At 31.9% G+C, this 13,975-nt stretch overlaps 2 protein-coding genes across 2 annotated transcripts; both read left to right on the forward strand.

Annotated features, from left to right (window-relative positions):
• The first annotated feature begins 969 nt into the window (after window positions 1-969).
• On the forward strand, window positions 970-5,113 carry LOC105318798 (elongin-B). The gene is made up of 4 exons (XM_011416083.4): window positions 970-1,096; window positions 2,299-2,442; window positions 3,027-3,126; window positions 4,683-5,113. Exons 1-4 carry the CDS (start codon window positions 1,094-1,096, stop codon window positions 4,796-4,798), a joined length of 363 nt encoding a protein of 120 aa, XP_011414385.1. The 5' UTR covers window positions 970-1,093; the 3' UTR covers window positions 4,799-5,113.
• A 3,041-nt stretch (window positions 5,114-8,154) lies between these two features.
• On the forward strand, window positions 8,155-13,568 carry LOC117680703 (transmembrane protein 163a). Its single transcript, XM_034443032.2, has 8 exons — window positions 8,155-8,409; window positions 8,642-8,764; window positions 10,666-10,709; window positions 11,077-11,165; window positions 11,594-11,690; window positions 11,895-12,006; window positions 12,703-12,844; window positions 12,953-13,568. The coding sequence occupies exons 1-8, from the start codon at window positions 8,340-8,342 to the stop codon at window positions 12,996-12,998; spliced, it is 723 nt and encodes a 240-aa protein (XP_034298923.2). The 5' UTR covers window positions 8,155-8,339; the 3' UTR covers window positions 12,999-13,568.
• The last annotated feature ends 407 nt before the right edge of the window (window positions 13,569-13,975 follow it).

A 13,975-nucleotide genomic window follows, 5' to 3' on the forward strand; every position in this document is an offset into this window, starting at 1 on the left:
ATTTGAAATTTAGATACATGTACATTTTCATGAACGTTGACTCTACTTTAGGTTGCTCTGTATATATCGATTGATTTTGAAATATTTACTTACTCAGCTCATTCATTGTATACTAAAATTATTATACATGTACACATGTATATTTACAATTTTCAGTGAGTCTTTGATAACATTAAGAATCCATTTTGTAATGTATAGTACTACATATGTAGTCCAAAACTATTTTGATATTTAATCGAACAATTTCTGAAAATTACATAAATACATAAGTAATTAGGAATCATTCTATAAATATTATGAGGTGAGCAAATACGGTCAGTCGGGCGTGATCAAATCTATCATCTATATATCTTCGAGTTCTATTGGATTTGATCACCCCTACCGTATGCATGTATTTGATCACCTAATAATACTACAAGAATGACTCGGATTCCATTTTTTAAGGTGGTATGCATGGGTCACCTGTGGATATTATTGTGGATAAAAGTACATTACAATCAAAATACTTTCATCGTTTAAAATGTTACATGTAGATTCGAACTCATGACTCACAGATTCGCAGATAATGCTCTAATCCATTGCGCTACGCTATTATAGGTAACCTTGGCCACTACTTAAATGTTTGCAAAGAAAAAAAATTATATAATGATACCTATATTGTTTATTTTGATAGGAAGTACATGTACATGTACGTCACAATATGGGAGTGTCCCACACCACTTTAAATATATAATTATCATATAATTCTACATCAAAAATAATTTACAATATATAGCACTTGATATTTGATGTTAATATAATTGCTATATGTAAAATTCAAATTAGAATAAATGAAAACTTATTCGTAAAAGTCTGATAAATGGTTTTTTGTTTATTTTACAGTGCCAGGTTCATTACTATGTTAATTCATGTTTTAATGGGAATTATGTAGAAATAAACTCATGTTACCGATTTGACGTATAAACGGAATATTGAAAAACACCGATAACATTCGGTATTACGGAAAAGCCCGATTAGTCACAAAAACTGGTCCTCGTCAAGAAGGAAAGAACGCTGAGCGATAAAGAGAACCAGTTAACCGTAGTTATCCAAGATGGTGGGTATATTTGTTGTAAACACATTATCTCTGAGAAATTTATTACGATTGTATGGAAACTGTTAAGAAATCGTAATGAGGGGATTGTATAATAAAGCATCAACTATGTTTACGTTTCAAAACGAGAAATATTAATCAATTATTTGACTGAATCGTATGAAAGTGACTAGTGTTTTTGTTACCAAAGGCAAAGCATGACAAAAATCACCGTGTCCTATCGTACCCACTACCCTGGCAGTCTTTTTCGTGTATTCCTTAATTTCATATTGCGTATCTTGAAATCATTCACGCAAAACAATGAAGGGAAGCGCAAAAATTTAAAGAGTGGGGGAAAGGCGGTGTTAAAAAGGTTATAGAGTTGCCTTAATAATTTCCTAACCTCAATTTAGCCAAAATATAAACAAAACTATCAGGTTAAGCATTTTCCATGATCCATGTTATCCATTCTCCTGGCACTTTTTTATATTTTTCTTTGATGATAAATACCTGCTTTTTTAAAAGATAAATTCTGTTAATTTGATTTGCATGTTAGACAATGAACTGATAGCCAGTAAAGATAGGCTGCGTGATGTTGGTGTAAGGTTCCACTCCTTAATGTATTATTTGCATCCCAATCATTTGCTGTTGGTATAAGGCGTTAAATTTGACAAGAACGCTGGATGATCAACGAATAACCTATTAAAATTAACTTGAAATTTCAGGCTGTAAACTATCATTTTGTGAAGAAAATATCCCGATGTTTTAACTTCAAAATTTGAGCAATTTCCTACCTATTTACATAGTGCTCAATATCTAGGAAATTTGTATAGTCTAAAAATGTCATGACCACCCAGCCCTCTTATATAAAAGAAATGCAAAGTCTTTATCACCTTTTCTGTTTCTATAAATATGTCTAAGTTGTTGCATAATTCATTGAAAAATATATGAAAAAATGCATGTCAAAGTTCCAGTTCTTTTTTTTTTTAATGTAAATTAACAGCTGTTTCCCAGTCTCTGTTAAGATCAATATCAAATCATCAAATTTTTTAAATTGTGTATTTGTTGCATTAAGGAACGAAAAAGAAAAATGATAATTAATAAAAATCCATGTTTTTTTTAAAGTGCTTAAAAAAGCTGAATATATTCAATTTGTAAATTATTTTCCTTTTTATTCAGATTTTTTCTGTGATGTAAATAAATTAAATATACGGGTATTTTTCTAGGATGTGTTCTTGATGATCAGAAGAAAAAAGACTACCATCTTTACAGATGCAAAAGAGTCAACCCCAGTTAGCGATGTGAAAAAAATTGTAGAAGGTATTCTAAAGATCAGACCTGAAGATCAAAAGCTGTTCAAAGATGATCAGGTAGGATTTCTTCTTTGCAGTCTCCCAAGTATTAAATTTCATTTTGAGATATTTAAATGCCAAAGGTTTTGTAAAGTTTGGTCAGGAAATCATTTTCACCCCTAAAATGCAAAAGGGTATAGAGTGGGTATTGACATTGAATTATGTATCTGTTAGAGGTCAAGGTCATGATGGATCTTTATGTTAATCTTTATCTTGAACATAATTTCTCTCTCCTTAGTCACTTTGGCTTATACTTAACCAAGAGAATGCCAAAGAGTAATACTGTAGTGTAAATTAAGTCTTCATGTAAGTCCGGTCAGATACCTGCATGTTTTTTGACAAATTAGCTTCCCATAACAAAGATTTTAAATGCACAAACAGACAATTACAAAATAACTTTACATCCTTGAAATATAAAATTTAAAATTTCATAAAAGTAGTCAGTTGACATGTAAATCTGAAGGAAGAGGCTCAAATTGTTCGGAAATTATTGAACTTCCCTTAACACCCCCCCCCCCCCCCCCCCCCACAAAAAACAGGCAGCAGATTAATACCTATGATAGATTGTTAAACTGTTTTTGAGGATTTATTTTGTTTTGTAGCCACTAGATGACAACAAAACGCTAGGAGATTATGGGTTTACTTTTGCAACAGCAAGAGCACAAGCTCCAGCTACTATCGGACTGGCTTGTAAACAAGATGGTATGTATTATCAATACTGTAGATTGGCAAATAATCAGGATGGTTTTAATTTCACTTTGTTCCCGATTTATCGTTTTTTTGCTAAATTAAACCCATCGTAAATATTAACATAAGTTTTTTTAAAACGTGTTAATGCTTATACTTTGATCAACTGGTTTTCTTGAAAGCGTGAAATTAAGAACATCGCGATTGGTACTTTTTTGTAAAATCTTGAAATTTTAACACTCTGGAATTTGTTGTGACGCTTCCATGTGATTGCTTTTGGGTAGGAAAGGCATTCTATGAGTGTTAAGTTACACAAAAAAGTGAACAGAAATTTTGATTTTTTGTCAATTTACTGGAACTATGTCTGGAAGTAATATTTCACATACCATATTCCTTTTAACATACACTGAAGTTTGTATCCGGATCATTAGATTTCAGTATCAATTTTTAACAATCAATGGAATTGTCAGATTTTTACTTGATTGATTGTATTGTTGCAAAAGATAAAATCTAGCAAAACATTCAAATACCCTATACATGTATATGTCTATAAGTATTGTTTGTACTTATATCAGTTCCTTTTTTCACTTAAGGATTGAATGCTTATATTTGGAAGTCGTCGGTCCTATAACACACCAAGTGTTGCAGACAAATTGAATGCTGTGCGTTAGGGCAATATGTTAATTTGTCTGCAGCGCTTGGTGTGTTATAGGTTAGTCAACACCCCAAAACAAGCATTCAATGCTTATATTTATATGGATATTGATGTCAATTTGTATGAAATATATTTGTATTGTCTCTTTAAAGCTATTACATAAATTCATAGTCGGGGATATGAAACATACATGGAACAGCCATATTAACATGTTATTTGGTTCACTTCTGCGCCTAAAAATAAAGTGCCAGAAACTTTGTCAAAAAATATTTTTTATTAACGATTAGATATGAATAAACAATTATTTTTCATTAGTTTATATCAAATTGGTTATGTAAGTTTGAACATTTAATATTGCAACAATAAATACACTCAAAATGCATTTATATATTTGTGCTTATGGTGCATGAATCAGCTAGTTGTAAACAAAGGAAATTGAACGTTGCAGATTTCCAATGCAAACATAAGGGGAAATATACACTGAATGTAAATATTTTGTAGCTGACCTGTTCATAGACTGGTACTATGCACTAGTTTTTACAGTGTACCAACTGATAGTACAGTGAAAATGTTATTAGAAAATAAAGTACATTCACATATTTTTCCTATTTACAAAATGATTAATTTAGAAAAATGTCTGATGTTTATAATGAATTCAAAATAATTATAAACACTCACTGATCAAGGGCGGCACATATTCTCAATGCTCTGGATGACAATTTGAACGTAAATGTTGCCCGAAGACTCCTTAGTTAGGACTTGTGTGATAAATATTTTTCTTGATGTAAGAGAATCTATTTCTATTTGATATAATTTTACAAACATTCATAGGACATGCATGCTACTTACTTTAAGGTACTTTTAAAATGGGTTGATCTTTTGACCATATTATATTTCCTGTTTGTTGTTTGTGTAGATGGCGAGTTTGAACAGTTAGAGATCACCCCCCTATCCAGTCCCCCGGAGCTACCAGATGTGATGAAACAACAAGACTCCACATCGGCACATGCACAAGAACAAACAGCATCTTAATCTTGTTCATAGCTAACTTATTTTCTCAAAGTTCATTAGGAAGTTTATTATAATTGTTATGTAAAACAAAAACAAAACAAAAATAACGGTGATACAAATATCCATGTGAGTACCCTCCTGCATGTGCATATCCAAGCTTTAAGAGATTTCTTTTTTGTTCCATTAGCTATTATTGGTATGTAAAGTGCGGTCATATAATACAGGTACGAAAGTCACTAATGTTTAAATATAGTCTGTACCTTGCTAAAGTTTCAAAGCGCTGTTGATTACAAAAATTACTATGTAAGATTTTTTTTCAGTGTAAATTTGTTTCAATGTTTCAAAAAGTTACAGTCTTGTTTTTAATAATTAAAATTTAAACATAAAAAATGTCTTCGTTTTATATTTTTTGTTGGAATTTTAATAAATCAAAAGTATTCTGTGGCCAATTACCTTTAAGTTGAAACAGGCGTTTGTTCAGTGAGGAAGTACATGTACCAACTAATCGACATTTATAAACTTCCTTGGTAAGTAGTATCGTGTTTCAAGGTATTTTTTTAGGGGGGGGGGGGTTTAAATATTTCCCAAATGATATTTATAAAAATAAAAAAACCAATGTGCCTCGCAAAATCTTTATCTTAAAATACCTTAAAAATAAGGGTTTGGGTTATTTAAGGTATAAAGAATCATTCTTTGAGTATTATGAGTGGTGATAATTTCGGTCCGGGCGTGGTCAAATCCAATAAAGCCCGAAGGGATTTATGATAGATTTGACCACGCTCCGACAGAAATTATCACCTCATAATAATCAAAGAGTGATTCCTTATTACTTATATTTATATTATTTCCAATTTGTACACTTTAAAACAATATTATTTTAAAACCACTATTTTCTTGTGTAGCACATGCTATGTATTTAATTTACTACGCGCCGCAGCCAATACCTTTCTCGGTTATGCTATAAGACACGCCTATTTTGTGTCACTCGTAATTTATGAAGTTATTGGGTTTTAGGGTTCAAAATTGATTCGTAATGTTATCACGGACAAAGACAGTTGAAAATGTAAATATTAGTTAATAAAGATATATTGTGTAGTTTATTTTACTATTTTTTATGCTTTCAATATACATGTACTGTAAGACAGACAGTTGGCTTCAAAATTTAATTCTTTGTAAATATTAAATTAACGTTATGTTCTAATTCGTTACGCTCAACAGAACATTAATAATTTATAAAATAAATAAACACAGTGTGTAGGTACAGAAGCGCTCTCATGAGTGCAGTTTATTACATGTAAATTACACAAATATCTTCCGGTAAAATCTCAATTCTCTGCAATAATGAGGAAAAAATGTTAATAACAATAAAATGATATAATATATAAATAAATAAAAACACGTGTTCGATAGACACGTGATATCATACCTATACATTACTAAATACATGACTGGATGGTGCGACTTTTTCGCTATGAATTCACCCCAAATTGCTCATACACATTTCCAACTTTCTGCTTTAAAGGTCGATACTAGATTTACGTGTTTTCAAATAACTGTAGAGTTAAGCTTGGTTCCGGGACTTTAGAAATAAGACGGACACACTTTTGATTACTTTAAAAGACAGACACAAGGTAAAAACTTGGACGGGGATAAAATGAGATCCGTTTAAAAGCAAAATATGACCCAGATTCAGCCATTCCTCAATCTACATGTATTCCAAGGCGTGCTGGGAGAGGGACATGGATACGGCTTCTTCGAACATAGCGTTAAACTGCTCAACCAGCATATGATGTTACAGTCTCTCTGTGACAAATGATTCAACAGTCAGCCTGTTTAAGAATCGATATGCTTCCATGCAAATGGAGATGGTCAAGATTACTTGTGATAAACAAACAGCTTTGAAATTCTATGAAAGTTATTGATCTTTGTATGCAGAACTGAAATATGTTTTCTCTATAAATGGAAGCAAAAGTAATACCTCAGTTGCTCTAGAATTATTAATGGTTGGCTAAAACAACGGAGTTCTGTAGAAAGATTTGAAAATTATTTAGCAAAGCTGCAATCCTAGGTGAATGCATTAATGAAAAATGATGTACATACATATAAATATAAAAGTTTTTGAGCATTTCTGGGGTTTGGCGGATGGAGTCACACAATTAGGTCCAGGAAATATTGTACGTGTAGAATGATTCTGTAGTATAGCACATCGCTTGAATAGTTTTCAAATAAGTTTCAATTATATTTCAATAAATGAGTAGTTGAGTGAAAGCTGTCTTGTTTTCCCTATTTTATACAGCGTTTGGCTACTCCCCATGTCGAGGGAAAGAGATTTCCAGAGTTCCGGTAACAAAGGTTCAAATACAATAACTCACAAACCAGTATATCACTGAAAGACTGTCCTTTCCCCATAACTAAAATTGTGAAAATAACTGCATAAACAGAAGAAACATATGAGAAGTGTCATATTATTATGGCGCATCTGGGCACAATTAAGACTTAACATGCACGGATCAAGAAATTTTTTCAAGGTTATTTCAGTTTGCCAGGGAGGGTCTGAGGTGCATTTTTGGTAATTTTATAATGTAAATAACGAAATTTGAATTTTGCAGAAGGGGCGGGCTATTCATATACTCCTATGTAAAAATTTGACCCCTTCATTATGGCCCCACCCTACCCCGGGGATCATGATTTGAACAAACCTATAAAAATATAAAACTACATGTACATGTACCCTGCCTAAAGATGCTTCCACACAAGTTACAGCTTTTCTGGCCGATTGGTTTCTAAGAAGATTTTAAAAATTCACTCCATATATCCCTAGTACGTAAAAATTCGACCCCAATGTGTTCCCACCCTAGCTACCCCCAGGTATCATGATTTGAACAAACTTGAATCCACTCTACCTGAGAATGTTTCCCCGCAAGTTTCAGCTTTTTTGGCCAAACGGTTTTTGGGAAGATTTTTGAAAAATACCAAATTTTCATCAATTTTTGATTATCTCTCTTTGAAAGAGGGCCTGGCAAAATAAGAGTTTCTCAACCAGTGAAAATGAGATGTCAGAAGAAAAAGTTTAGAGTACGCCGAAATTTTTTTTTTTTTTTTTCTTTAAATTTTGAACAGTAAGTTCACTAGAATTATTATACAGTAGATCATGGTTGCTCGTAAACCATTGTTGACGACATCAACATTAAATAATATCAACATATGAAAATATTAAAGATTTTTTTTATTTCTCAAGGAAGAGGCTGTTTTATGAACTGACGTCTAATCCCTTCAACTTTTTGTCAATTTATGTTCAATTCATATATAAAACTATAGATGCATTGTACATTGTATACATCTGTTAATATCCTGGAGACATATATCAATTCATTTATCGATTGTATACACTGCAAATAAAATACTTATGTTTCCAGTTATAGTAATAATTGATCCAAAAGCTGCACGAAATTCAATATACTGTATCCATGTACGCCACGATAATTCATAGGGAAATATTTGATGAATTCAAGTACCTGTACTGGCATAAAATAATCACCAACAACTAATTAGGTGACGAATCATGAATGAAGATGCTGGATCTACACTTCAGAAATGTCCTACTTATAATAATGCAGTGGGAAATGAAAAAGGTGATCTCTCTCTCTCTCTCTCTCTCTCTCTCTCTCTCTCTCTTATTACAACACTATATTGTTCTTGTAATTTTCCCCCAAATGATAATTAAACGGATTTGTAGCAATTACTATATTATACTAAATACTAGTATTTATGCAGCTGTTCGAAAAAGTTTGAATAACACTTGCAGAATTTGTAACATTTTAAGATCGTTATCTTGTGTTGTTTTGACATGCTAATGTTTTGTAGCGGAATTGCTTCTCATAAAACATCGGGTTGAAATGACAGTAGCCGTGCAGTTGCGCAAAGCCGCCATTGTCATATCATGGGTGTCTGTTGTGTTTGGGTTCGCCCAAGGTCTGACTGCAACCGGTAGGCTGTTTTCTGACAAGTACTGTACTTCAGCACGCACACACGAGCGCGCACGTATACTGTAACAGAATTTGGGCTGTTATAAAATACAAAATAAAGAAGTGTTGTGAAATTATTCTTCTTCGAAGTTAATATGTTGTAATAGTTAACTTTAACAAACAGAAGCGTACAAAGTACGGTACAAAAATACTCGCTTATATTTACATTTTCAAGTGTCTTTGCCTGTGATAACACTACGTATCGATTTTGTAGTATAAAACCCATAATACAAATGACGCCAAATTGAGGCGCCAGCGGGGTTTGCTTTTTGATATTTAAATATTTAATCGTACGATTGCTTAAAATTATATAAATATAAGTAATAAGGAATCATTCTTTGAATATTATGAGGTGATAAATTCGGTCGGGGCGTGATCAAATCTATCATAAAGCCCTTCGGGCTTTATTGGATTTGATCACGCCCCGACCAAAATTATCACCTCATAATACTCAAAGAATGATTCCTTATTCCTTATTTAAAAACTTGGTTTTCGTACCACATTTCGACAGCAATATGTTTATACATTCAGAATCAAATTAACAAACACGTGGGGCTTCAGTTTTAACTGGATGTGAAGAAAGTTAGAATGCGTTGACAAAAATAAGCGAAATAGAGTAAATATTCACAGCACTTCTGACATCTCTGTATCTAGACACTAAACCTTCAACAATACAATGCAGCATTCGATTAATGCGTTGTGGAAAGAAAACATTATATCAATTTTCGAAAACCAGTTAAAATCAGGAATAAAATGAAATTTTTGTGTAGTTTATCCTTAAAAAAAAATATGTTGACAGGCCGTAGAGCTTAGAATTAATCTGTTCACTCGGAAACATTTGACACCCACATTTTCTTACGCATTTCACTAATTACTTTGCCAAAAGGAATGAAATAAACTTTAAAAATTATCAACAACATAATATTGTTTTATTTCTATTGTTGATTCTATCTTTCTTTTACAATTAATTGACCACCTGGCCTCATTTTTAAAAAAAAAAAGAAAAAGAAGAAAATGCGAATGATGCAAGTAAAACTGAAGGAAATTATTGCCGTCTTTCTAAAACCAGCAGATGGCGGTTTTAGATTTTGATATCGGCAATTAACATTAACATATGTTGTCTTAAACAGTCATAGTTGATCAACTTTATTTTATGATGTGAATAAGACCGCGGAACATTAACTGGCAATATTGGAAATATACAGCTTACGTCAATTTAATTTAACCTTTTACAGCCAAAAACATTTGATATAGATGGGAAGAAATTGACGCGGACGTCTGAGAAAACGTTGGATTGAAACTGTAGTTGCATGCATAGGAAGTGTATTTTCAATCCACCTCAGTGTTCATAACTTGCTACATGTATATAAGTTATGCGATCGAAACACATTTTATTTAGTATCAGCAAAGCGATTGAAAAACATTTTTTTTCACTAATAAGATATAATCAGCAAATATGAGGATATCCCGATTCGGGAGAGATTATGCGCAATTAAGGCAAAGCATTGCCCGATGACTTCGAGAATTAGTCGCCACTCATTCAATTCCTTCAGCTACAGTTTCAATCCAATGTTTTCTCAGACGTCCGCGTCAATTTGCTCCCGGCTATTTCAAATGTTTTGACTGTAACAGGTGAAATTAACGTGTATATTTCCAACCTTGCCAGTTAATGTTCCGCGGTCTTATCTTGGTACCAAACATTTTATGTCATTGATAAAATGAAGAAAAAAAACACCGAGTCTTTATTTGTCTAAGAATAGACTGTTCATTTGTTCTGCAATGCTTCACAATGAATTTTTACATTTAAATGAATCTTCAGCATGTTAGATAAATAATCGAACCTTTCAACTTCCACAATTTCAGTATACGCATCAACATTGGGTAGTGACACTATATTTGGATTTGGAGTAAGTCAAATAACATATAATCTTCAAATATTATCTAATGTAAAATGTCAAATGTAAAATAAATTACTCATTTGATTTACTAGTATTGGAAATAATACTGTAACCCATTCGCGCGTTATTTTTTGGCTTTGTACGTTGATATTTATTTTGATATATTTGATTGATCCGCAACAATAAAGCAGTTTTCATGTGTCTGAAAAAATTAGTATCTTATTTAAATTGGATAGGTTTATTTGTGATACCGTTTATCAGTTGTTGAAGAATAATTTGCATAATATTACATGCGCTAATCTATTCAATTTATTAAGCATCTTAAAAAATTACATTTAAGGTTTTCACAATCTAATCATGACAATTTATCCCACAGCTTAATGCAATACTGGATAGTTTGTCCTCCATTGTTGTACTTTGGCGGTTTCATAGCAACGACCTGTACTCAGAAAGTCGAGAACAGAAGTATGTCTTATAATTAACTATTCTTTGTTAATGTTGATGTAGTATACATGGACGTGAATGCAGAATATTTGCATATTGCGTGACATGTAGTTCTGTACTGTGTTACTAGTATGTTGATCAAGATAATGCAATATAAAGGAGTCTATTCACTGCGCACTGATTTCCAGGTTCTTGGCGTTGTTAAATTAAAATATACATTGGACTCTATCCTAACAACATCAAGTACCCTAAAATCAGTGTGCAGCACAAAGAGGGTCCATATTGCATTATCTTGTGAAACGTACACATTACAGAACAATACCTGCTACAAATTTGCAACATATTTTATTTAGTTTTTCTATTTTTTGCAGTAAGCAGATCCACGCAGTTTTGCTAAAGATTTATTCCCAAAATTTCTACTTTTATCATGCTGTTGTTCTCCTCTGTAGAGCTTGCTTTGTCATCGCCATTCTATTTGTGGCGTCGAGTACTAGCCTGCTGACGATGACAATCATTTCTCTGGTCAGAAAAGAGAAAGAAAAAGAGGTACGATGATGATTAAAACGTGTTTGATTAACAGTAAAACATTGTACATTTTACCACATCATATATTAAATAAATTCAATCTATCCTTTTCATACTCTTATTTTTACCCAAAACATTGTGAAGCATATTGTGCAAAATATTTTGACAAAAGAGATGTTAATAATTTTATGGATATGCATGTGTTTGACAGTCTATATTTTCCAGCTAATTACACTGGAAATTATCTCTCTTACAAACGGAGTCTGTAATTTGGTGCTAGGAACTTTGAAGTCTTGTTTAGGATACAAACTGGAGAGCAAATCTCTTATGACCGATAGTAAGTCTGTTTGATTCTCTATGGCGTTTTCAAGGCACCGTATCATATTGGATGTGATCACATGTATATATAAATTATGACAGAACATAAAGTCTTTGTCTGAAACATCGTTGCATAAGATACGAAATTCGTTCATGTCTGTGCTCAACATTTTCTATGAAAATTGAATGAAAGCAAATCATTTCATGCAACAACAAAAAGGCTATATAGACGGGAAATCCTTCTGTTGTGATTGCATCTTTCCAATTGGACTTAATATATTTGGTTCAAAATATAAATCATAATAAACTTCATATGTGAATCTGCTAAGTACTTCATCCATGAATTCATCTTCAATAGTATTTTTTAATACTTTAACTAGTAGAGTATAATCTGCCTCTTCTTCTTTTTGTCGATGACAAATTAACTCATACAAAATCGAACAGTCAAGAAGTACTCAAACGATAGCCATAGCAACAGATCTAGGGTTAATATTTTGATGTAAAAATACCTTTTCCCTTTGTGTATAAAACTTGACGTGTTCACTAATTTGCTTATGAGCAAGGTATAAAGTAGAAGTAAACAACTCAACTGTTCGATTTTGATTATAAGCTCACTTAATGTTAACGAGTTAACCAGTGTATGTATAAGTAGGTCTATGTACAAATACAAGTCACAAAAACTCTGTCTCAGCATCTCTTATATTTTTTCTAACAGGTATAATAACTTTCGTCGGCTTCCTGATGAGTTTATCAGCTTTTTTGGCGATTAATTTGTATGTCCACGATGCCTCGCTTTGGTACATAGACCACGTGTTTGCCATTGTTTGTAGCGTGCTTCTGTACTTATTTGCAATAAGGTCTGTAGAGTTTCTCGTTTCACATTACTAGTAACTATGTTTGAAATGGTTTTCATATTTATTTATATACATGTAAATGTAAAACCGCTGTTGTTTGATTATTTTCAGGTTCTTTTGCCAGCGATATCTTGCCAATGATAGTCATCAAAAATGAGCAATTAAGACTTAAGAAACGATGATTTTCAAAACATCAAATCCTTTGGATGCAAAATGATGATTTTGGATGGATAGTGAATTACTTGTATAAATGAATCACTTAATTATGAGTCGAAATTTGGTGGATATTCAAGAACTTGCATTTGTTCATTCTATTCCATATTTCACCGTAATTCAAAGTGAACTTTATTGCATGGATTTGAATGAACTGTTATTAATACGAATTGTAACAAAATTAATGCTATTCAAAGCTTTAATGTTGACTATTTCTTATCATTGACGAAACTTTACAAAGAACATAATTATTCAATAAATAAAACAGGCTCTTATTTTTAAACTCGTTGATTACTAACAAAGTGAAAAGTAACAATCTAACACAGTCTTAGTTTGCTTTATTTCACCAATTAAAGCCAAATAAGAAACATACATCTTATTTTATTACGGCACTTATTTCATTTATGACAACATGGGCGAAATTTCCTTTTAACTGAAAAACCTTACGTAGACATTTACCAACTACAGGTATGCTAAAAAAAATGAAAAGTATTGAGAAATTGATTCACTAAAGTTAAATCTAAGGGGATGATCTCTTAAAAAAATCATAAAATGTCTTAATTGTTAAGAATATTTTCAAGAAATGAAAACCATAAAAAAAAATCAGTAACCCTTTTCACAAAAAATCTTTAAAACGTTTTGCGTAAAATTTCAACTGAAGAATATCTTACGAGAAATCTTAAGTGCTTTTCACGAACGCATTCGTAGCAGGTTTCACTTAAGAATTTACTTATGTGATAGGGTGATACCCGGTATTTCATATTAATTAAGTCATAATTTCATTATCATGAAATTATTAATTAATAGTTCTATAAATTATAAGTTTACAGTATTTACTATAAAAGTTGTCAATATAAACAACTTTATGTACAACTTTACAGTATGTAAATAGCTACATAGTTATTTATATAGTATGACATC

The sequence above is a fragment of the Magallana gigas genome, chromosome 3 (genome assembly GCF_963853765.1).
Source record: "Magallana gigas chromosome 3, xbMagGiga1.1, whole genome shotgun sequence".
NCBI classification, from domain to species: Eukaryota; Metazoa; Mollusca; class Bivalvia; order Ostreida; family Ostreidae; genus Magallana; species Magallana gigas.

Coding starts and splice junctions, on each gene's coding strand:
- LOC105318798 (XM_011416083.4), top strand. Junction 2,443..3,026: donor AGCTGTTCAAAGATGATCAG/GTAGGATTTCTT, acceptor TTTGTTTTGTAG/CCACTAGATGACAACAAAAC. Junction 3,127..4,682: donor ACTGGCTTGTAAACAAGATG/GTATGTATTATC, acceptor TTGTTTGTGTAG/ATGGCGAGTTTGAACAGTTA.
- LOC117680703 (XM_034443032.2), top strand. CDS start 8,340: ATGAATGAAGATGCTGGATCTACACTTCAGAAATGTCCTACTTATAAT. Junction 8,765..10,665: donor CCAAGGTCTGACTGCAACCG/GTAGGCTGTTTT, acceptor CCACAATTTCAG/TATACGCATCAACATTGGGT. Junction 12,007..12,702: donor CAAATCTCTTATGACCGATA/GTAAGTCTGTTT, acceptor TTTTTCTAACAG/GTATAATAACTTTCGTCGGC.